Here is a 22,165-nt window from a genome sequence, read left to right as displayed (position 1 = left end):
AAAAATGCAATAATATTAATAATAATAATAATAATAATAATAATAATAATAATAATAATAAGAAGAAGAAGAAAAGCTGAAAAAAAGCCAACAGTATAAAAAGTCACAAAAAGTGAATATATTTTAGTTTTTTTTCCTTTTCATATTTTATTCCATCTTATTAAATCTTATATTTCGTATGTATACACCAGTAATTGACGTGCAGTATGTTAGAAGGAACTTTTTATTTTATTTTTTTTTATTTTTTTTACAGTGTGCACTTGTAAAGAAAAAGCACAAAAACCTAAGTGTGAACGGCTTAATTAGATTAATTTTGATAATTTTTTCAGTAAATTCAAATAATTAAATTATTGTATGTTTTGGCCCCTCACACATGAGATGCCAGGTGGAGCAAAATTCCAAGTGATCTAACTAAGAAAACTATTGAAAATTATTTTGATAATGTTAGTCAAAGTAAAAAACTTTGGCATTAGTTTATGTGTGAAGTCTTTTGAATAATATTTTTCCCCAATATAATTTTTTCCATTTCATTTAACCAGGTTGGTCCCGTTGACATAAAAACCCTCTTTTGTAAGAGAGAACTGGCCAAGACAGGCAACACCAACAATGAGACAAATTAAAAATGTACAAATGACAACATTTTGTATTAAATGATCAATAAAATTATTCAAACAGCCAAGCTAAAAACATCGACAAGGTATGGAAGCTGTTCCCATGTCTTTCAATTTAGAATTAAAAACATTTAAGGACACCAGTTCCTTTAGCATTAAGTCATTCTGCAGAAGATTCCAGGCTGAGTGTGCTGAGTATCAATACTTTAAAAGCTGTTAGAATAATTACAATACAAAACTTTTGTCCAGCAATTTGCATTTCCTAAATGTCAAGGTGGTACAACTATCTACATTGGACTTTTATTTTGAAGTGAAGAGATGATAGCTTTATACAGGATGTTGCATCACAGCTACAGGCCTACAAGTGGCCCGTGGGACTAAGCCAAAAGGTTTGGAGATCATTGTCAAAGAGTGATAACAATAACTACTTTCAAATTATAAGCAGGTGGGTACCTAAATTTCCGTTACAGGTGGTACAACAAATGTAAAACTATGAAAATATCTTTTTCAAAATCCATCCATCCATTTTACAAACGTGGATGGATGGTCTATTTGAACTTGATGACATAGATAGAAGCTAATTATAGTATCCAAACAGATGCCTGTTTAAATTGAAATTAGTTGCAGTCGTCAGTTGGTGAAACCAGTTAGTCATGTAGCACCGCTGCAAGGAATGTCACTACAGTATATCATACTACTCAAAACTCTTATTTCACTTCTATTGCGATCATATAGAGTCACACACTAACTTCAGCAAAATACCACCCAAAAAAATTGGTTCAATTGCATATTGAATACACTTAAAAAGCTAATTTATTACAGTGTCATTGATAACATTAGTAGAATACTTTGTGGGACAAATCAGAGTTTGTGCTCACGGGTCATACAAAAAGCCTTTAATACTTCACAAAAACAAATGACTTTATAACATCATTTCCTGAAGTTTTTATTCAAAGGTCTTAGAGCCAAGATTAATTGGTAGGCTAGTGCGAGCCCTAACTCTGTAAAAATAGCCATGAAGGGAACAACTGAGGAGCCCTTTAGTCCTTATGAGGCAAAAAAAGAGCAATCACTTCAAAACCATAGTACCAAATCTGTCATAACAAAGCTCTATGTCACGTCATATGATGTATGAAATCAACGTGGTGCTATACTGATCTAGCAGTAACTACATCAAAGTCAAATGTCCATCTATCCATTTTCAGAACCACTTACTGTTACGAACGGTTTGTTTTTTGTTTTGTTTTTACAATTGTATCAGTTTTATGTAATTTGATAAACAATAAGGCAATCTACTAACACTTAAAAAAAATAAACTTGCGCTCAAAATGAACTTTTATGAGCTCTTGTTTTAGGTTGCGCCATTCGCTCTTTCAGCTGCACTTAGCGGGGCTCCAAAGGAAACAAGCAAGCGCTCCAGCCACTGTGACATCCTGGAAGTGGCTTTTGAAGTGACAACAAACGAGAAAAAAGTCGAAGAGAAGTGTTCATGCACTGGAGTGCGTGGTGTAGAAGAAAACATGGTGGAAGGTCCGAGTGGTAAGATGTTCTTCTGCAGTAGGAGCTGTCCCAAGATGCCCCTGAGCCACAGAGAAGAAGTGCGCCACATCTTCAGGATGGCTGGGCCTCTGGTAAGGTGGCACACTTGTTTATTCATGATTTATTCTCCATGCACACATTGATAAGAGCTACAGTATTTATAGAGAAATATGTTTGTTATTGTGTTATTGTGCAATTTATAATTATGTATTCAGAACTCCTAATTGGGTCTCACATGACCACCATGCTGTGTCCACATTTTCTCTAACACCAAAGAAAACCAAGCTCTAAAAGGATCAAAATTTGTAACTAAATAGAAAGAAAATAAAAATTATGAACATAATAATAATAATAATAATAATAATAATAATAATAATAATAATATACAAATATGATACATAAATGGGCTATGTATAATTGAATATAAAATATTTAGAAACAAAGCACAAACATGACTAATTCATTTAATAAATCATGAAATCAACATGGGCGGCTGGTGGGGACTGGTTAGCACGTCCGCCTCCCAGTACTGAGGACTCGGGCTCGAGTCAAGGCTCCGGCCTTCCTGGGTGGAGTTTGCATGTTCTCCCCGTGCCCGCGTGGGTCTTCTCCGGGTACTCCGGTCTCCTCCCACATTCCAAAAACATGCGTGGCAGGTTAATCGGGCGCTCCGAATTGTGCCTAGGTGCGCTTGTGAGTGTGGATGGTTGTTCGTCTCTGTGTGCCCTGCGATTGGCTGGCGACCGGTCCAGGGTGTACCCCGCCTACTGCCCTAAGCCAGCTGAGATAGGCTCCAGCATCCCCTGCGACCCTTGTGAGGAATAAGCGGTCAAGAAAAAATCAACATGAAGCGATGAAATCAACATAAAGCAAAAAATACTAATGTTGAAAGAACAAAAACGTTAACGTTTAAATAATGAAATTAAATAATGAACACGAGGCAAAAAACAAATTGATTTGATGGAAAATATTTGTACAATATCATGATTAATAATAATACATGTAATACAAATACAGAGCATACAGTGGACACAAGTTTCGAACCTCTTTGTACAACCACTGCATTTAATACATAAACAGTAAACAAAACATTTCAATTCTATTCAAATATCATAATTGAAATGACTATTTTATCTAAAAATGCCACAGTTGAACTAAAATGTGAGGTAGGATAGAGTCTTGAGGGACATTACACCTAAATAGAAAATTAACTGCAAAATTAAAAATGAAGGAAAATTCAATGTAAAACATTATAATGATCGGGGAAAAATGATAATAATAATAATAATAATAATAATAATAATAATAATAATAATAATAATATAAACACTACCTTATTTGGAGACATGATTATCTTGTTGGACTGTGCCTAATGTTTTGTCTGTGTGTCATTATTTGTCACTAGTTGCTTTTTCGGCTCCTCAGTTATCTGATTCCCTTCGTGGTTACTATGTTCTGCGGACGTTTGGGCAATAATGTGATAGCTGGATATGGATTAGCATCTGCCGTAAGTGCTTTTCTCTTCTATCACATTAGTTGGCGCAACCACCCCCTCTTTAACTGGGAATACATTTACCTTTTTGTCTAATTTGTAAAGAAATGAAGCGAAAACACTACATAAATGTGCAAGTCTGATACCAAACCCCCCTTTAAAATCTCCATACATTTGCGCTTCATTTCAGACCATCAACATCACTGCAGCGGCAACGGGATTCGGTCTTGTTCTAGCTTGTGATACGTTGATTTCCCAGGTTTGAAAATCCTTCGTGTTATCCTATACCGTAATCGTTGCAGTATTTTCATAAATATGCACACAACTGTGTCCACAACAGACGTTCGGCGGTAAGAACTTGCTGTGCGTAGGCGTGATCCTGCAGCGAGGCATCCTCATCCTGCTGCTGTTCTGTCTGCCTTGTTGGGCCCTGCTCATCAACGCCCGGAGCCTCCTGCTGCTCATGGGCCAGGACCCCGTGGTCACCCGGTAACAAACCAACTGAATAACAACCCACCCACCACACACCTGTTAAGAGTAATTGTGTATTTGAATGCGTAAGCCATGCTCCTCATTTCAGAATTGCGCATCTGTACATCATAACATCCTTGCCGACTGTGCCAGTAAGTTGCAACGTTACTGTGCAAAATGAGCATGTTGACATTATGATACAGTGGTATTCTATCATTGTCTGTTAGACAATGTTTCTGCACAATCTTCAAGCATCTTACTTGCAGAACCAGGTGAGCTCATGCGCCATATGTATTTATTTAAGGATTTACCATAGCTTGGAACTGAATCATTCTTGAGGTCAAGATGATGTTCTTTTCTTTTGCAATAAAAAAACAAAACCTGAAAGAATCAGACTTTAAAACAACAACAAAAATACCGGTAAGGCCCTGCGATTGGCTGGCAACCAGTCCAGGGTGTCCCCTGCCTACTGCCCACAGCCAGCTGAGATAGTCGCCAGCACCCCCCGTGACCCTTGTGAGAAATAAGCGGTCAAGAAAATGGATGGATGGATGGATGGATACCAGTAGGCCTTTTTATCTAATAAAATACATCTTTATTCCTGTAAAAATTAGGACGTGACTTTTTTTCATGAATTAAAAAAAAATACTTTATAAAAACTTTATTTCTGGAAAAAAAAAAAAATCTTGAACAAATTCTACGTAAATAGATTTTTTTCACCCTTTTCCTTCAAAAAATAAAATAAAAATTCAACTTCATTCTCATATCTCGTTATTTTATTTTTGTCATTTCATTGTGGCCCCAATGGTCAGTACCTAAATGGCTTGTGTATTTGTTTGTGTGTACTCTAGGGTATCATACTTCCACAGATGTACACTGCAGCCATGGCAAATGTTTTAAACCTAGTGATGAACTATTTGTTCTTATACTGGCTTGATCTCGGAGTGAAGTAAGTCGATTTTAGTTGATGTCAAGCCATAAAATTGCATACACTAATTGTCTGTCTGTCTGTCTTTCTGTCTGTCTGTCTCTCTCTCTCTCTCTCTCTCTCTCTCTCTCTCTCTTCTCCCTCCGCCCCCACGCCCCCTAGTGGATCTGCAGCTGCCAACGCTCTCGCTAAGATGAGCTACTGTGTTCTGTTGTTTGCTTACATTCGCTGGAGGAAGCTGCACGTATTAACATGGGGGGGTAAGTCCAGAGTTGGGCTCGTCGGACGCATTACTGACGCAACGGAATGGCCACGTCTAGCTTCTTTTGGTTGTTTGCTCACATTTACAGAATGTTTTATAATTTTCAGCCTTTCTCCTCCAGGCTGGTCAATGGACTCTCTGCAGGAATGGGGGTCCTACATGAGGCTGGCTGTTCCAAGCATGTTCATGAATTGTTTCAAGTGGTGGCTCTTAGAGTTGGGTGGATTCTTTGCAGGTAAACTGCGGCTTATCTACTGTCCATACATACGTACCTACCCAACTATGCCTACTCCAGCTACAGGACATACCTACTTTTGGTAACTACAGTTACCACCTATTTGCACCTACCCAACTACCAACCCTAGCTACATATTTACCTTGGTTTGGTTTGGTTTATTCATTTTTTCCTTTCGGACACATTTCAGCTTACATCAATCACTTCAATCATCAATCATTTGCAACATTGACATCCGAAAGAAGGGCTTATTCGAGACCCGTCCCCATCGACCCATTACTACAATGCATCAGTCATATACATTATTTAGAATAGTCATTAATTTTTATCGTTATCCATCCCATACTATCCCAGACACTGTTCGCTCAGTTCATCTTGAATGTCCGTGTGTAGATTGTGGCTAGTCCCAGTCATTTGGTATTGGTGAGTCGGTCCCCAGACGCCACCAGCAAGCCCACCCCGCCAGGCGAGCAGCCAAGGCAAGCGCAATTCTTCTCTTTCACCAGTAGGGTCTTCGCTGACCTCGGATCAGCTTTCACGCATGTTGTGGCTTCCAGAAGAGTAGATCGGCTTGCATTCTGCCCTTTGCTTTCAAGCAATTTTTGCCTCGATTCTCACTCAGCTCAGCACACCACTGTTGCTAGCACTTTGTAGTACTTGATGACTCCTGAGCGCTACCCAGCCTAGTTCACCCAGCAGAGCGGCCCACACCAGCCGCATTCCAGGAACCAGACCACCAACCCCATTTTGCGTATTGACAGCAGTTTCATTGTAGCCACAATACAGCCTCATCATGTAGCCTTGACTGTTACAACAAATGTCCAAACGGAATTAGAGCCAGACAACATTTAGATTCAAACGGGAACAGCAATACATGTTATCAATGCAGGTGTATAAACAAGAGTTAGCCTTGGCAACGTCAGCAAGTAATCATATACAACTCCAGCTTTGGGTAATAAGTGATGATGTTGTTGTGATGTTGTGTTGTGATTATTGTTGTCTCTCAAGCGCCGCCAATTCTTCAGCTCTTTTCACGATTCGTGTTCTTTGTTGACCAGAGTTATCTTTAGTTTGAATAAAAATTCAGCAGTCTTTTGTCCATGTGCTTTCGATAAGTCCATTCTTTCTCATTTGTCGCGCCTTTTTGGCAATGTCAGCATTTTGTTTGGTGAGATTTTCGTTGATGTAGACATGTTTACCACGAAGCTACCTTACTTCGCTAACGAGCTAGCTAGCTAGCAATTAACCTACTTAACTAGCTGCATATCTACCTTCCTAGTACCTAGCAACATATTTACCTGCCTGCCTGCCTGCCTTCCTTCCTTCCTTCCTTCCTTCCTTCCTTCCTACCTACCGACCTATCTACCTACCTACCTACCTTGCTATACTTCCCTATCTCCAACTATCAACCCTAGCAACCTAGTTACATAGACCTTAGGAAGCCATAGTTACATAGCTAACTACCTAGATAAGTGGCTAGCTAGGTAGCTACTTAGCACATTTGTGATCATGCAGTTTTATCATTATGTCATTTTGCCGTTCAGGGATGTTGGGCAAAGATGAGCTGTCCGCCCAGCATGCAGTGATGATGGTGTATGCACTTGTCTACATGGTAAAATAATAATTAAATAAAGAGTTTGTTAAACTAGCACATTTGTTTTGGCTACTTGAATTCATAAGCTTTTTTCTTTTTTCTTTTTTTAAGTTGCCTTTCGCCATCCAGGTGTCGGTATGTGCTCGGGTAGGCAACGCCCTCGGGGCCGGAGACACAGGCAGGGCCATCCTCACCTGCAAGGTGGCGCTCAGCCTCGCTGGTAATTTGGAGCTTTTCCTTTTTCTTCATCAACACAATTATGTCTGTAGAATCCTACAAATTGACTTAATGTCTAATATATATATAAAAAAAAAGTTATCTTTTTTTTCCACATAAAAAGTATACCTTTCTTAATACTAAAAATAGACATTTTCCTCCATATATTTTTTTTCCCTTGAAAAAAAAAAAAAATATTTTCCACAGGTTTTTTATTTTTTTTATTTTTTGTTTTTGTTTTTTGTTTTTTATCACAGGCTACCAATGTTCTTCGGTAGATCAGAGTGACCGTTTGTGTTGTCTTCAGGTGCATTTACAGTTGTCGAAGGTATCGTGCTTGGCTCCACTAAATCAGTGATCGGCTTCATCTTCACCTCCAATCAGTGAGTGAACACGACGAATGGGAAAATAAATCCCCGTAGAAGATAATAAAGTAGAAATCCCTTTTGGGGTCAAAATGTGGCCATAATAAAACATTTATTTTACTTTACATATATTTTAGTTGTGATATTTAAATATTATTAGCTTAAAGGTTTGAACTTAAAGATTCTTTTAAAAAATAAAGCTTGAATAAAATACTGATTTTCTTGTTTTCATCCCCTGCAAATTGTTTATTTTTTTCATTAAAATAACATAATTTAGTATCATAAAACATTGTAAGAATAATGTTAATTTTTGACAACCAAAATATTTGTTTCTAAGGAAAAAAAATCTATCTAAAATTATAATTATAATTTTAATGCCCCACAAATAAAATTTAATGTAGTAAAATGACAACCTGTCTCATAGAAATACTTTGATATAGCAAAATTTTGATTTTTTTTTTTTGTGTGTAAAAAACAAAACAAAACTTATTTTCTTCTACTTCATTATATTGATATTGTGATTTTTATTGTATTTATTTTAAAAATAAAATTTCACCACTTTTTACTGAGATCTTATACAGTCATCCATTGGAGTCAGGAGCAACTAAAAGCAATCTTTAAAATGTTTCATTTTGTTCATTTTGTGTATGGATTTTTGTATGTTTAAAAAAAAAACAACAAACAGGAAGATTAACAATCTGGTGTCTACTGTGATGATCGTTTGCTGCGTCCTTCAGTTCTTTGATGGCCTCGTGGTGAGTGTATCATTCATTTATCATCATTTGTGTGTTATTTATCGGCTGTGGTGATAATAACTAGTCAATATTTGTTTTATTTATTTCATTTGGCTAGGCTGTGTGCATGGGCATCTTTCTGGGAACAGGAAAGCAAAAGATTCCCGCTGTGACTAACTTCATCTGTTTCAATGGCATCGGACTTCCGCTCGGCATTACGCTCATGTTTGCGGCAAAGCTCGGACTTTTAGGTAAGTTCTGTCATGAGATGTCTTGCTGTTGTTGCTTTTAGATTTCGTTCATCTGAAGGTTTCCCAACCAGGTTTGAACAGTTGTTGCTTTTGGCGCTCTTCCCTGATTTATCTGCAGGTTCCCCAAACAGGTTCAAACAGTTGTTGTTGTCCAACATTGCTGCTTTGTGTTTTCTTTATTTGTCCTTGTTTTGCCCCAGGGCATCATCGATGTTGTGTACAAAATACAACTACAGTACCGCCTCCATCACAGGTTCCATATTTGTGGTCCTGCTGTTTTGCAGATTATTTTATATTATTATTATTTTTATTTTAATCAAATTCTTGTTTATACTTGCATTCCACTGGTCCTATGTCCATGGCACTTTATTTTAGTTTGAAATGGTGTACATTTGAAGAACAGGAAGTATTTCAGCGCAGCCTAGTTTTTGTTGAGATTATTGAATATCATCTGTAATCCTGATTTTTACTCTTACCGAAAGAGACGGCCGTATGATCATTTCATATTGTACTGTACATCTTTGGGAATGATTATTGATGTATATTGTGAGACGATAGATTAAGTTTGATAGTTTGAACACAATTATATTTGTTTACTGTAAACATAGAGAGATTGCTACATGGTTCCACTGTTTAAAAATATATATTTTGTTATCATTGTTCTTGCTCTCTCAATACATTATATGTGCTTTAAATATGTGTATATCACGTAACTTCTGCAATGAAGGTGGGATTAACTGTGCATACAGATGACATAAGAGATTGAATAAACTACTTACTGATTGATTCTTTTGTCATTTTTGTGCAAAGGTTTCTGGCTGGGGATCATGATTTCCTTTGTCTTGCAGTCCATCATTTACTTCATTGTTATCTTCAAAATAGACTGGGACAAAATAACAGAACAGGTAAACGCAACCGAGTCAACGGATTGGAACCATTCAACAGCTCTTCAGTCTGATAAACTACAGCAATTGCTCAAGTTGCTTGTATTGTTGTGATTTTTGTTTTCCCAGGCTGTGATGCGCGCCCAGAAGAGCACGCGCTTGGCCGCTGTGCAGGAACAGTACCAGGCTGACGTATGTGAAGACAACACCGTGATAGTCGCACAGCAGCCGGAGAACGCCAAACGGCTCTCTCTGAGCCAACTGCTGCTGAGACGGGGCCTCACATTGTTGGCTCTCCTCGCCCTGCTGGCCACAGGCACCTGCGTGTACTTCCTTGTACCCCTGCCGGTGGCCCTGTGCCCCAAAAGTAATTTGACTACAACAGACTTGGGCAATAACACATGCTATTGATCATATGGTCATGGAGTCAGAGAGCTTTAAGTTGTCATATTTATGTGACGTGTATTTTATATTCAGGGCAACTGCTGCTAGTGAACCACCAGATGGCACTGTCATCTCTTTTACGTCAATGTAACCCCACCACCACAACAAACTGGTCAGGTGGCAACAAAACTACCCTATGTAACCCTAGTGAAATGAGGCAACAATTTTGCTGGCAGCTTGAAAACTCCATGCAGTATTTCACCTATTCTACGTATATGGGTCATTTTCATATAATTTCATTAATAACAGGAAAGACAATTTAGCTTTTTTAATTTGCCGTCTTGGTTTTATGTGTGTTATGTTGTAAATGTCTCCCATGGTGAAACAGCGGAACTTGGGTGTTCAAAAAGTTTATTTCAAATTTTAGGCATTAATAGCAAAGGTAATGTGTAGCCAAGATACAAATACATTGATTTCATGGCAATCAATTTTTTTTCAACTTTCATTGGAAAAATCGAACAGTACCTCTTTGTAGAAAAACTTTATTCAATAATAAAAATAACAGTGAACTAAAAGGCAAGCCTTACCCAATTGCTGTAAAATTTTATCGCATTATCCTTTGAATAACTGACAAAGTAATTATGAAATGTAGCTATGCAAACTACAAAGTTGAAGTGCTCTCATGTGTCCTATGTATGTTGACGTGTAGTCTTTTTTTTGTTTTTGTTTTTTTTGTTTTGTGGATTGCCTTGTTAGACTGGGGCCACTGTATTAGATTTCCCCCCTGAGCCTTGTTTTTTGTTGTTTTCTTTTTGTTTTTTAAAGATCGTCCTCCACTCCTGCCTTGCATCTCCCGGTTCCCTGCACTTGGGTCAACAATGCAAACAGGCCCACACAAATACAGCTCTTGCGAAACAGCAAAGACAAAAGTGCAGAACGGCAAATACATACTGTAAACAGCTTCATACAAATAATGTGAGTTGCACAATTTCCATGTGTTGCCCTTCAAACTCTGCAGACACGAGTGTGTACAAATGATCCTAGCTAATAATTAAACACATTACTCCTATCTTTATACTGTACAGTATGCCATATACAAATTCATACATAGCAGAAATGACAATCCATTGTTGCTGTCTGCTATTGTTTGAATACAAAATCAATCGACAAAAAATTGTCATTTTAAAACCATATTTGTAATGCCTGGTGTTAGGCCACCTCTCTATATACAGTAATATCTAGGGGTGTTAAAAAAAATCGATTCGGCGATATATCGCGATACTACATCACGCGATTCTCGAATCGATTCAATAATCGGCAGAATCGATTTTTTTTTTTTTTTTTTTTTTTTTAGGATTCACACCTTGAGCATGGAAGAATGTTATATGAACGGCACATTAAGCCTTAATATTTTTATTTTAATGCTGTTCAAACACGAAACAGATTACAACCTCTATAAGACTGAAATTTCAGATAAATAAATAATACATTTTCATATAAATCTTACACTCTACAAGCTTACTGATTAGTATTTTCTAAATATGAATGGAAAAAAATCGCAACAATCGACTTATAAATTCGTATCGGGATTAATCGGTATCGAATCGTGACCATTCGTATCGGGATTAATCGAATCGAATCGTGACCTGTGAATCGTGATACGAATCGAATCGTCAGGTACTAGGCAATTCACACCCCTAGACTAATATCCATCCATCCATTTTCTTGACCGCTTATTCCTCACAAGGGTCGCGGGGGCTGCTGGCGCCTATCTCAGCTGGCTCTGGGCAGTAGGCGGGGGACACCCTGGACTGGTTGCCAACCAATCGCAGGGCTATACAGTAATATATTAATAGTAATCCGTGAACATGTCCAAGGTCTCACAGTTTGGCGTTTTTTTTTTTTTTTTTTTTTTACAAAAACTAGCACTTAACAAGCTTTGGTCTTGTCACATTACGACCCAACTAAATTGGTTGCAGTGCAAATTAAAGCTTCTCCAGCTAACTTAGCATAGCTTGTTCCATCAGTAAGCAGAACTTGACTCAGTAGTGATGAGACAAGCATAGGAAGGAGTGGGCGTTTTTGCTGTTGTGCAAGGGAATGCAGCCAACTCCCGGCCAATTGATGTGGCTCCCCTCATTCCCTTACAGTGCAGAGAGAGCTGCGTGCCCTACATGGCATGTAGATGCAGATTGTTGTGTGTAAAGTACATTTAAAAGGGACTGCAAGATCTCCACTTCCACCCCCGATTGTGATTCCATGTATGATCCAAACTCCACTCCACTCATAGCATGGGGGTGATTGGAGAAGTGAAAATAATGTGAATATGTATCAGCCTTGGCAAAGTTAAGTGTTATTTATAGAATCATGCTTATCACTATAAAAAAAATTCCAGGGGGAAAAAAAAAGTAAACCGGTGGACTACTCAAGTAATCGATGGAATCATCAAAAAGTGCTAGTGTTAGTGATATTTAAATATTTCAATTTTGAGATTACTTTTCAACCTACACATTTAAACCAAATTTGAATTCCAATTGCTGTATATTTTTTATACTGACACGTTATATAAATTTAAAACTATGCAGTAAAATACACCAAAAACATGAAAAAATACATCAATAAAATTCTGACTAATCCTATTGTACTTCAAATCATCATGTGACCAGGTGGTTGGTCAACAGCAGGTTCACCACAATCCCGACAACCAGAATGACCAGCATGAGGACCACAAGTAGACCTCGACGCAGGATTAAGTTTCTTTGGTCTGCAGCGCTCAGCGTCTCTGCCAACTCCTCTTCCTCCTCTTCATCTTTCTCCTCAGCGAGCAACAGCTCAAGCGCATCGCTTTGATGCTGCGGGTCTGCTGTCATGGGGGGAGCGATAAGTAAGTCTAAAAGGATGTGTTATGATTGCTTTATTTTTTAGTAGATTTTTTTTGTTTGGGGGATGTTTTTTTTATCCCCTTACGCTTGTGTTTCACATGCTTAATGTTTTATTGATAAATATTAAAACCATCATTTACATCTTACCTGAACTCCTGCTAACACCAGCTCTAATCTGCGCCTGGGAAACAAGAAATAAATGAATGATAAGAAGAGAAATAAGCAGAAGAAGAACGTGGCCGTGCCTTGAGATACGAGTACCCCGAATTTGAGAATCAAATCAAACAATAATAATTATACATTGTGCATTTAAAACAACCACATAACTTTGCATTAATAGTCAATTTAGCTTTATGCTAACAAGGTAAAACACCAAAGACGAGCGAACGAATAGCACTGGTGACTTGGTGTTATAAACCATTAAGCAACAGATAATGGATCAGAACTAATGGACAGTAGTAGGAGCAGCTGATTAATTCTTAACATTCTGTTTAATTATGCTGTTACCATATGTTTTAGTGTAACAATATTAGAGTGCTATTTTTTTTTTTTTACCAAAAAAACCCCTACATTTCTAAAGCTGTGAAATCACCCGAGATGGACCAAAACGGCAGAATTTTGCCTCATAACTCCTATTCCATAAATGTAATATTAATACCGTAATCAGAATGTCATGTTGGTAACATATTATTGTCAAGAAATGTTTAAGGCTGACTTCCCCTTTAAAGCATTACCTCATGTGTAACTTTCTCCCAGTTCGCCCTTGCCAAGTAGACAACCAGGAAGCAGGTTTGCAGAGACATAGAGGAACAGAAACCAATCCACAGACCTGCAAACAACAAGTTATTAACGACAGTGACGGGTGTCAAAATGATCTAAATCATACGAAAAGGACAAACCCTTGATTCCTAATTTGGCTGCAAACATCAGCGGCACCCCAAGAGGTAGACACACCCCATAATAACCCAGAATGGTGCACAGCGCTCCGACTTTCTGCTTGCCCATTCCTCTGATGATCCCTCCCGCGGTCGCCTGCGAAAAACACCCTCAACAATACTGCAGTCATAATTCAATATTTAAACATGCTTAACACGCTTACTGCAGTTGCATCCAACATGATGAAGGGAGCGTAGAACATGATAATCTCAGCGACCTTTAGTTGTATTTGTCTGTTAGAAACACAAGGACATTTTCAGCATCACAAACAATATTTATAGCTTTTTAGTTTTTGTTAGTTTTAGTTTTATCATATAAATAGCATATTTGTGGGGGAAAAAACACTACTAAGTACTGTATTGTGTAATAAAGTAAACTGCTATTCCCATACACCTCTTCACCCTTCTTTCTTCTGTATGGTCATACAATAATACTGAAACAAACACTTTTAAATAAGCTTTGAAAACTCATGTATGAAATTAATTGACAAAGACAATCACTACAATTATAATTAGTTTTATAAACATAAAACATAGTTTAGGAATTGTATCTTAGTGCTCTAGTTGATATAATTTCGTTAACAAAAATGTTTTTTGCAATTTTACTTTCATTTGTTTCAGTACTTTTTGTTAACCACAATAACCTTGGCTGTGATTGGAACTATGACCAATTAACCTTGATTTTATCGGATTACAACACATTTTCACTCATAAGATTTTATATTTTGATTTTATTTGTAGTTATTAGTTAGTATTTTATTTGTATTTATTAGTTGGTGCTGGGGGCGTCTAAAGAGGCACAGGCAGGGAATGCCGCCAGGGAACAGGAAGCGGGTAAGCGAAAACATAATTGAGAAGGAGAAAATTAGTGAAAAAGAGAAGATGAAGGAGCGAGTTAAAAAAAAAAAAAAAAAACAGGCACAAATGAGACTATAATACATGTTGTTCCCGATGACAACATCCTGGATAACTTGGAACAACCTGTTGTGGCTTTAACCATCAGCATAAATGCTAAATACTATTTGATCTTTTCCTGCCCACCAGCCATTTTTTCTCATGTGTTTCGTTATGTGGCTTGTCCAAAATGGCAGACTTCTTGTCTCAGTTGGAGCTGAGTTTCTCCTTGAGACTTTACTTTTTATGAGATACAATAACTTAGCAATTCAAGCTCGACTCGATTTTTATTTTTTTTTTATGAGCTTGGGGCAGTTTGGGATGACTTTTTTTTTTGTTTTTTTGTTTTTTTTTTACACATTCATTTTGCAATTCAAGCGCTAACACATCACATGCTTGACTGGGTGTGTCTGAATTTCACTATCCGTGGATGTTAGTGAACCAAGCACAGCTGCCAAGAGCACTAAAAAGTTAATATTTACAAGAATAAATCAGCCATGGTCAACATATTGCAGTGCAGGCTGCAAGAGTGCACAATGTGTTTTCATGTTCATTAAAATGTGTCATCAATGATATACTCACTCGTCATATGTGAAGATATAACTAATGTGATGCCTCAGGCTCCCAAAAATAACCGCCAAGCATAGAGCGACTGATGCTGAGGAGAAAGGCGGCAAGGTCAATCAATTTTCTGAATACTAATTGTACATACAAGTCCTAGCTATATGGAGTCACAGGAGTGCCAAAATTAATAGGAAATACAAACAATAAATAAAGAGAACATCCATCAATAAAAGAGAACATTTACAAATGCAGATACATAAAGACATTCAATAAAAGGGAATATTTACTGATGCAGACATACAACGGCATTCAATAAAAGAGAACATTTATAAAACATTTTTTAAAGCCCTGCCCCTAATCTGTCCAGCCTGACTAGTTGATATCCTATCACACGATTCCCCACGGTTGCTCAGCCCGTGACCGCAAGTAGCGTCACAGGTTGTGCTTTAGCAACATATCCCACAATCCCACGCGGCTGGCCATATTGGTGGGTGTCAAGACACGATCGGTGACCCCTGGTGGGGACTGTCAACAAAATAAAAATAATAAAAATTAAAAAAAAAACACTCCCTCTATTTGCCGGTAGCATGACGCAAACTCTCGACGCGACTCGACAGCACGCACGGACTACACTCACTCCATTTCTGAGACCGTGCGTGTTGTCAAGTCGCGCCATATGATTTACATATAAATGGATTGTCAATGCTGCTTGTTGGTTGCGCATTGACCGAAACTCATTTATTTCTGTTTGTGTTGTCATGCAAAAATTGCCTAGTAAGAAAAACTATCTTATCAGACAAAGAACAAGCATATTTTGGCCTTGCTTTGAGATACTGAATTCTGAGAATGTAGTTTTTGCATTAGTATCGCATATGATGAAAAAATCCATACCCGCCACCAGTGCATCCCATTGATATGAAATCCAGCACACGTTCATCCTGACAGGACGCACGAAAATCGGCAAGAGTGAAGTGAAGAGAGTAATGTAGTACTTCTGGCAAGTAGCCTGGTTGGCGCAAGCAATTCAGACACAGAACAAGTGTTTTGCAGTCGGACTAACCCGCACTGAACATGGCCAGTTTTGCAGACAACTTGGCCAGCTGTGTATCTCCAGCTCCCAGAGCGTTTCCCACCCTGACAGAGCCCGCCACAGCGGCACCTAAAGGAACCTGACAGCAAAGTACAACATTCGTCACCCATTGTCGATACCTGATCAAAGATTGAGTCCAAATCACCATGTATGCAGCGTTGGAGAGTTCATAGATGACTGACTGAGCTCCAAGTTCCACCTCACTTATGAGACCTGGCCAGAGGGGGGGAGGAAATTTGATTTTATTTTGAACTCGGCTCATAAAAAAAATGTGTTAGTTGAGATTGCGAATACCTGCTAGAACGATGGCGATCTCAAAGGTCCACCACTCCACACACATCATGACCATGCTGGGGATTGCCAAGCGTATGAATGAGCCCCAGTCCTGCAGGCAATCTTTGGACCAACCTGCAAAGACAGTCCGAGTACCTGAAGAGCTTGATTTGTATTTAAATGCAAGATTTAATTACACTACACTGGTCTTGTTTTCAAAATTCTATAACCAACATGATACATTTAACACAGTTTTTGATGCCCGTCCTGATGCAAAACAGACATTTTTATCCAAGCTTGGGACCAGCAGCGGCTGGGAAGCAACGTATGGCTTAAACGGTCTTGCCAAGGGACCCCAACGGATGTCACTTTTCACCCTGACCGAGATTTGAACCCCATCCGCACTACTACAGTCAAGTCAAGTCACCACCAATATTTTCTAAGAATGCTATATTATATTGAACCTTCCCTGTCAAAAGAGCCATTTTAGGGCAAATAAATAACAAAAAGTCTCACTGAAGCTGCAAAACATTTGAACATATTGTGATGAAGAAAACAGTGTGTTAGTGTTAGTCTAATGTACTGAAAGTCCAAGAGCTAATTAGAGCTGCACCATAACAGAAAAATATATTCATTTAAAGAATATTTTATCCAATAAAAATGTTTAAAAAAAAATAAATTATATATATATATATATATATATATATATATATATGTTTTTGTTTTTTTTAAGAGATCCACATGGAGCCAAAATAGGAGGTACAAAAGATCCACATATGGCTCCAAAGCCGCAGGTTGCTGACCCCTGTGCTTGGCTAAAAATAATTAGCCCAACCCAAAAGTAACCCAATTAAGCTCAAGCGTTTTTTTGTTTGTTTTTTTGTGTATGTATATTTAGCTCCTTGTTTTTTCTTGTCAGGTGACTTAACATTACATTTATTAATCTTGAAGAAGTCTTGATTTAAGTCATAAAAAGGACCCTCCCCACAGAACCTTTGATGACATCAATTACTATAAATTTCCGCCACATTACATTTCACTCACCTCCCCAGGTGGCCTTGTGAAGACCTTTCCACAAGATGTAAGCGAAGAGAATGCCAGCCATGGAAAACCGTGACACAACGTGGGCAAGAGCAGAACCTCTGCCAAGGATATTTGAATGTGGGGGTGCAGAAATGATTTAGGTGTAAACATTAAGAAAGAAAGAAAGAAAGAAAGAAAGAAAGAAAGAAAGAACAATGTCAACTTTGCTTAGGAATTTCATCACATACAAGACAGTTGGGCAAGATTTGTCTCATTGGCAACATGCTTTGCTCACACGCTATGACCAAAACTACAATCTTTTACAATTTAGCCTCACATCTATCTAGTACTCTGTTGTGTATGTTTTCAAATGTAGTGATGGACAAAATCTGTCAAAGTTTGTTTTTAAAGGATCTCTGGACATTGACAGCATGATTGCAAAAATGTGATTTCAAACCAAAGTGGAAGACTTCTTGTAATCTGTTTAGTATTACTTGTAGGGATGTAACAATATCCAAACATCACGATACGATATTATTACGATATGAAGGACACGATACGAGAATTATCACAATATTGTGGGGGGGGAAAAAAAAAAAAAAAAAAAAAAAGAGCACATGCCAAAGAAAAAAAAGCACAATATTGTGCTTTTGTACATGACAGCAATGCATATAAACCACTTACAATCTCTAACAATATTGAGGTGCTTTCTTGTTAAGGCACGCACACATTGAGTTTCTCCACATATTGGCTCGCTTCACAAGCATATTACATTTCCCTTCATCTGACAATTAGTGTAAATTTTAAACATCGAAGGGCCAAAACATCCCTAATGAAAATTAAATTGCACTCCAAAAATAGCCACCAGAGGGTGCTCGAACTGTGCAAATGGGAATCAACCTGACTTTTTTAACAGATGTGTTCCCTTTAAATATTGTGAACATGACGACGACGATATAGTGGCAGTTTTAATATCACGATATTGCCCTTATTGTTACATCCCTAATTACTTGTTGAGATTATTTTTTATTTTTTTTTGGTCTCTGTTTTTTGTCTACTTGTGATCGACATGATTACCAAATTTCATATTGATAAATAGTGAAACTGGCTTTGTTGGCTGGCCTTGGAGAAAGAAAAAAAACACTGCGGGGCACTAACAAGGCAAATTTTGATCACACTCATGACCAACCAGTTTTTCCGGTATGAAAAACAAAAATCTAATCTACAATTGATTAGTAACAAGTTCAACAACGGAGAAGTGAACAATTTCAATGCCTGATACTCACACTACTTCCAAGTTTAATACAAAGAGAAAGATGTAGTTTAGGAGGGCGTTGATGAGATTGACCACAAAGCCTGTGACCACTTGTGGCCAGACGATCCCCTGAAAAAGATGATCAAGATGGTTTGATAGGTTTATATTGTGTGTCAGTTCAGACTCAGTGTAAGTTACCTGGTTTTGCAAGTATCTCGATTGCAGATCATACATAAATGCAGCCTGTAAATAAACATATCTACATTTTATTGAATGTGACAATTTCATAAGTCACTTATAATGCCACAAAATAACAACTAGGGATACTGCACAGGTTTGCAACATGTGCCACAGCAAGACCCCACACTTTTAATTAAGGGGGCATTAAACAGAGTTGATCATGTTGTGTGTGAAGTGCTCCGATAATCTCAACACACCACCACCAACGTCTTCAGAAGCTTCTGAATATACAGAAATAAACAAAAATGTCATACATTCTGGATTCACTTGGAAACACTTGCAGGTGTTTCGAGTTAATTAGACGATTCAAGTGATTAATTGAATAGCCTACGAGTATACTTTTTTCATGATATTCTAATATTTTGAGATAGGATATTTGAGTTTTGTTTAAGCGGTAAGCCATAATCAGCAATATTAAAATAATAAAAGGCTTGCAATATTTCAGTTGACTTGTATTGAATCCAGAATGTATGACGTTTTTGTTTTTTTTAATTGCATTACAGAAAATAAAGGACTTTATCACAATATTCTAATTTTCTGAGACCTGTACGCGAGTGTTCCTGAAAAGACTGGTGGCGGTATCCTGAATTTCTTTACCAGGATTATCATTATTCAGGGTTGAGGTCATCGTTTCTGTTAACTCCTTGAATACTCACGGGAAGTGACGGCATGAAGATCTTCACGTACAACTGAGACAACCTGTGGAGACAATCACCACCAAAGTGACATTTTTCAAAAAGCTGAACATAGAAGAAGAAACACTGTAGCCTGCTGACCTGGCAACCTCTGGTTCTTGTCCCAAAACCAGCAGAATGGACTCGGTGTTGATGAGCAAGGCCCAGCATGGGAAACACGTCAGGATGAGGATGAGGATTGCCCTCTGCAGGATCACCCCGACTCTCAGAAGATTGCGAGCACCATATGTCTGACACAGGAGTCGATTTTTAGAAATTGTAACAGTGGATAACTATTCAAATACTGTTTTCTACTTTGACCACAAGTCTCAATGTTATGATTGCGCACCAGTCACTACAGTGGACAGCAATTCGAAAGAGTCGACTTGAGTCATTCTGGGTACATTTAAAAATCACATATATATATATTTTTTTTAATATAGTGTGCCTTGTTTTGAAAGTTTGTTTTTTTTTGTCTCGCCATAAACTAGGTAACCTGGCAAACAGTACGCTACACTACTTGCTGAGCAACTAGCATAGAAATGTCCAAAGATGAGTAGATGGTGGTTCAAGGATTATCTTTTCATTGAAATACGGAAAAAGACAATAGCAACATACAAGGTTTAAGCGGCATGACATCTAAAGACAACTGCATGAACTGTGAAACTCGCTAGCTAGGCTAGCGTGACAGTTTAGCTCACCAATAGCTGATCAAATATAAACTTAACTTCATGTCATATGTGCATTAATTTGAGGAGACAATAGAGGGAAATATTTAACATGGTGGACACGAGTATAATCTTGAAACTATGCCATTAGAAATGGCAGGTGTGATTTACATGTGAGGTACTTTTTTCATTGTTGAGCATCTGCCATATTTGATGTGGCAGCTAGGGCCCCTGTACGGTAATGCACGTCAACTTAATAGAGTTTCATCACACGACCACCTACCTCTCATTCAACTCAACTTTATTTATAAATAACTTTAAAAACAACCATCACTGTACACAAAGTGCTGTAAATAAAGAAAAATCAGGTGGGACAGACTGTAGATGTAACTTTTTGGGATTACACACTAGCGTCTTCTGTAGTGACGAATGTGACGGCACACAACTTTGGAATCAAGACTCATGCATGTAGAAGTAGTAGAGTTTTCATACCTGAGAAATCAAAGTATCACATGCTGATGCCAGCCCTGCACCTATGGATATGCCTGTGACATTCACAACCTGTGGATGAAATGAGAACATGCTCATTCATGATGTGCATGTGTCAGGCCAACGGTGGTCTAACATGAAACTCACAGCTGTGGCCAGAGCTACTGCATCCAGTTGCACCTTTCCCAAATGACCACAAAATGCGGTGCTGACAAAACCCACAGAAACCACCATGAATTGTGTCAGACTCTGTAATGGATGAAAGTTGTTAGGCTTAAAAACCCCGGTTTGGCTTTCAAGCAAGGATTAAGGTGTTAACCCTTTAAACATGGGTTTCAAATACATTTTTCCAGACAGATTTTGGGTCTTCATTTGATTCAGGTTTCAAATTAGGCTTTCAAACCTGGGTTAAGGTTTTTAAACCTGCACTGGGGGTTTCAAATTGGGTTTCGCGGCTGCATTCGTCTTTGCGGGTAGCTACGTTACATTGTGCTTCACTATAAATTATTGTCATAGTTTGTAAGAACGTTTGTGGTGACTTACCGCAGGAACAGCCAACACTGCCAATTTCTTTAGTTCAGCCTTGAAGCCGACCGGACGCCGTACCGGACACATTCTCCGGCGAAAAGAAGCTCCACTCCGTGGGGAGGAGGACGAGGAAGAGCTTTCTATCCTTATTTTCACAAAAATAAAGATATTTTACTTTTTCTCCAGAAAAAGAGTTATCGGTCTGTGATACCAAACCACAGAGATGGGAAAAACAAAAAGATATGTGAGCCGTCGACACGGCACCACGTGAGAAGTTAGTCCATGCACTAACTATCCATGTTTAAAACTAAATGAAGGAATAAAGTGCTGAAACGATCAAATATGATGGTCAAACTCACAGGTCAGGGTGACCTGCTGAACTGTTCGAAAAGTCATATCTCCTAATTCCTTCTTTTCCTTTGCGGATGACGTCATCTCTCAAAGAAAGATGACAAGGCGCTTCCTTTGAAACATAAGAAAGCATATTGCTTTTTCCAACTCGACTGTGCTTATTCTTACTGACGTCATTGTGCGACGGCGAGTATTGGTGACGTAAGTGTGGTTTGAGGACTATCGCTGCTAAATGAATGTTTTGCGTTGGATATTAATTGCTTGGTTTGGTTCACCGCTTATTTTATTATTCTCTAAATAGCATATACACATGTTGATGTACTGATCGAAAAT

General features: G+C 38.1%; 2 protein-coding genes across 8 annotated transcripts; one reads left to right on the top strand and one right to left on the bottom strand.

Annotated features, from left to right (window-relative positions):
• The first annotated feature begins 944 nt into the window (after window positions 1–944).
• LOC144033103 (multidrug and toxin extrusion protein 1-like) lies at window positions 945–9,998 on the top strand. 5 transcript variants are annotated; one of them, XM_077540934.1, is made up of 17 exons: window positions 945–1,056; window positions 1,967–2,242; window positions 3,576–3,657; window positions 3,833–3,901; window positions 3,983–4,131; window positions 4,223–4,265; window positions 4,341–4,385; window positions 4,965–5,062; window positions 5,204–5,301; window positions 5,425–5,538; window positions 7,083–7,150; window positions 7,244–7,352; window positions 7,656–7,731; window positions 8,399–8,468; window positions 8,566–8,698; window positions 9,509–9,603; window positions 9,712–9,998. In XM_077540934.1, the coding sequence occupies exons 3-17, from the start codon at window positions 3,601–3,603 to the stop codon at window positions 9,991–9,993; spliced, it is 1,506 nt and encodes a 501-aa protein (XP_077397060.1). In that variant the 5' UTR covers window positions 945–1,056; window positions 1,967–2,242; window positions 3,576–3,600; the 3' UTR covers window positions 9,994–9,998. The 5 variants fall into 5 exon arrangements, with proteins under 5 accessions (XP_077397060.1, XP_077397058.1, XP_077397059.1 ...); XM_077540932.1 differs by having other exon boundaries at window positions 3,556–3,657; XM_077540933.1 differs by having other exon boundaries at window positions 950–1,056; window positions 1,989–2,242; window positions 3,556–3,657.
• A 664-nt stretch (window positions 9,999–10,662) lies between these two features.
• LOC144033104 (multidrug and toxin extrusion protein 1-like) lies at window positions 10,663–22,017 on the bottom strand. Of its 3 annotated transcripts, none has more exons than XM_077540936.1 (18): window positions 21,841–22,017; window positions 21,497–21,626; window positions 21,101–21,202; window positions 20,957–21,025; window positions 19,899–20,047; window positions 19,779–19,821; window positions 19,081–19,125; window positions 18,914–19,011; window positions 17,649–17,746; window positions 16,626–16,739; window positions 16,477–16,544; window positions 16,302–16,410; window positions 15,260–15,335; window positions 13,948–14,017; window positions 13,748–13,880; window positions 13,583–13,677; window positions 12,996–13,029; window positions 10,663–12,826 (listed from the first exon to the last, which is right to left on the bottom strand). In XM_077540936.1, exons 1-18 carry the CDS (start codon window positions 21,963–21,965, stop codon window positions 12,621–12,623), a joined length of 1,764 nt encoding a protein of 587 aa, XP_077397062.1. In that variant the 5' UTR covers window positions 21,966–22,017; the 3' UTR covers window positions 10,663–12,620. The 3 variants fall into 3 exon arrangements, with proteins under 3 accessions (XP_077397062.1, XP_077397061.1, XP_077397063.1); XM_077540935.1 differs by having other exon boundaries at window positions 10,663–12,829; window positions 21,841–22,015; XM_077540937.1 differs by lacking the exon at window positions 21,101–21,202 and having other exon boundaries at window positions 10,663–12,829; window positions 21,841–22,015.
• Between the last annotated feature and the right edge of the window lie 148 nt (window positions 22,018–22,165).

The sequence above is a fragment of the Festucalex cinctus genome, chromosome 13, assembly GCF_051991245.1.
Source record: "Festucalex cinctus isolate MCC-2025b chromosome 13, RoL_Fcin_1.0, whole genome shotgun sequence".
NCBI lineage: Eukaryota > Metazoa > Chordata > Actinopteri > Syngnathiformes > Syngnathidae > Festucalex > Festucalex cinctus.
This window is presented reverse-complemented; position numbering and strand designations above follow the sequence as displayed.

Bases quoted from the DNA above. Each gene is read 5' to 3' on its own strand.
- LOC144033104 (XM_077540935.1), bottom strand. From the start codon at position 21,965: ATGCTTTCTTATGTTTCAAAGGAAGCGCCTTGTCATCTTTCTTTGAGA. The intron at 15,336-16,301 runs GTTAGTCCGACT...CTTTCTCCTCAG, and splicing joins ACTGGCCATGTTCAGTGCGG to CATCAGTCGCTCTATGCTTG. The intron at 14,018-15,259 runs GTGAGTATATCA...TGTTTCTAACAG, and splicing joins TATATCTTCACATATGACGA to ACAAATACAACTAAAGGTCG.
- LOC144033103 (XM_077540929.1), top strand. From the start codon at position 1,795: ATGTCCATCTATCCATTTTCAGAACCACTTACTGTTACGAACG. The intron at 5,539-7,082 runs GTAAACTGCGGC...TTTGCCGTTCAG, and splicing joins GTTGGGTGGATTCTTTGCAG to GGATGTTGGGCAAAGATGAG. The intron at 9,604-9,711 runs GTAAACGCAACC...TTGTTTTCCCAG, and splicing joins GGGACAAAATAACAGAACAG to GCTGTGATGCGCGCCCAGAA.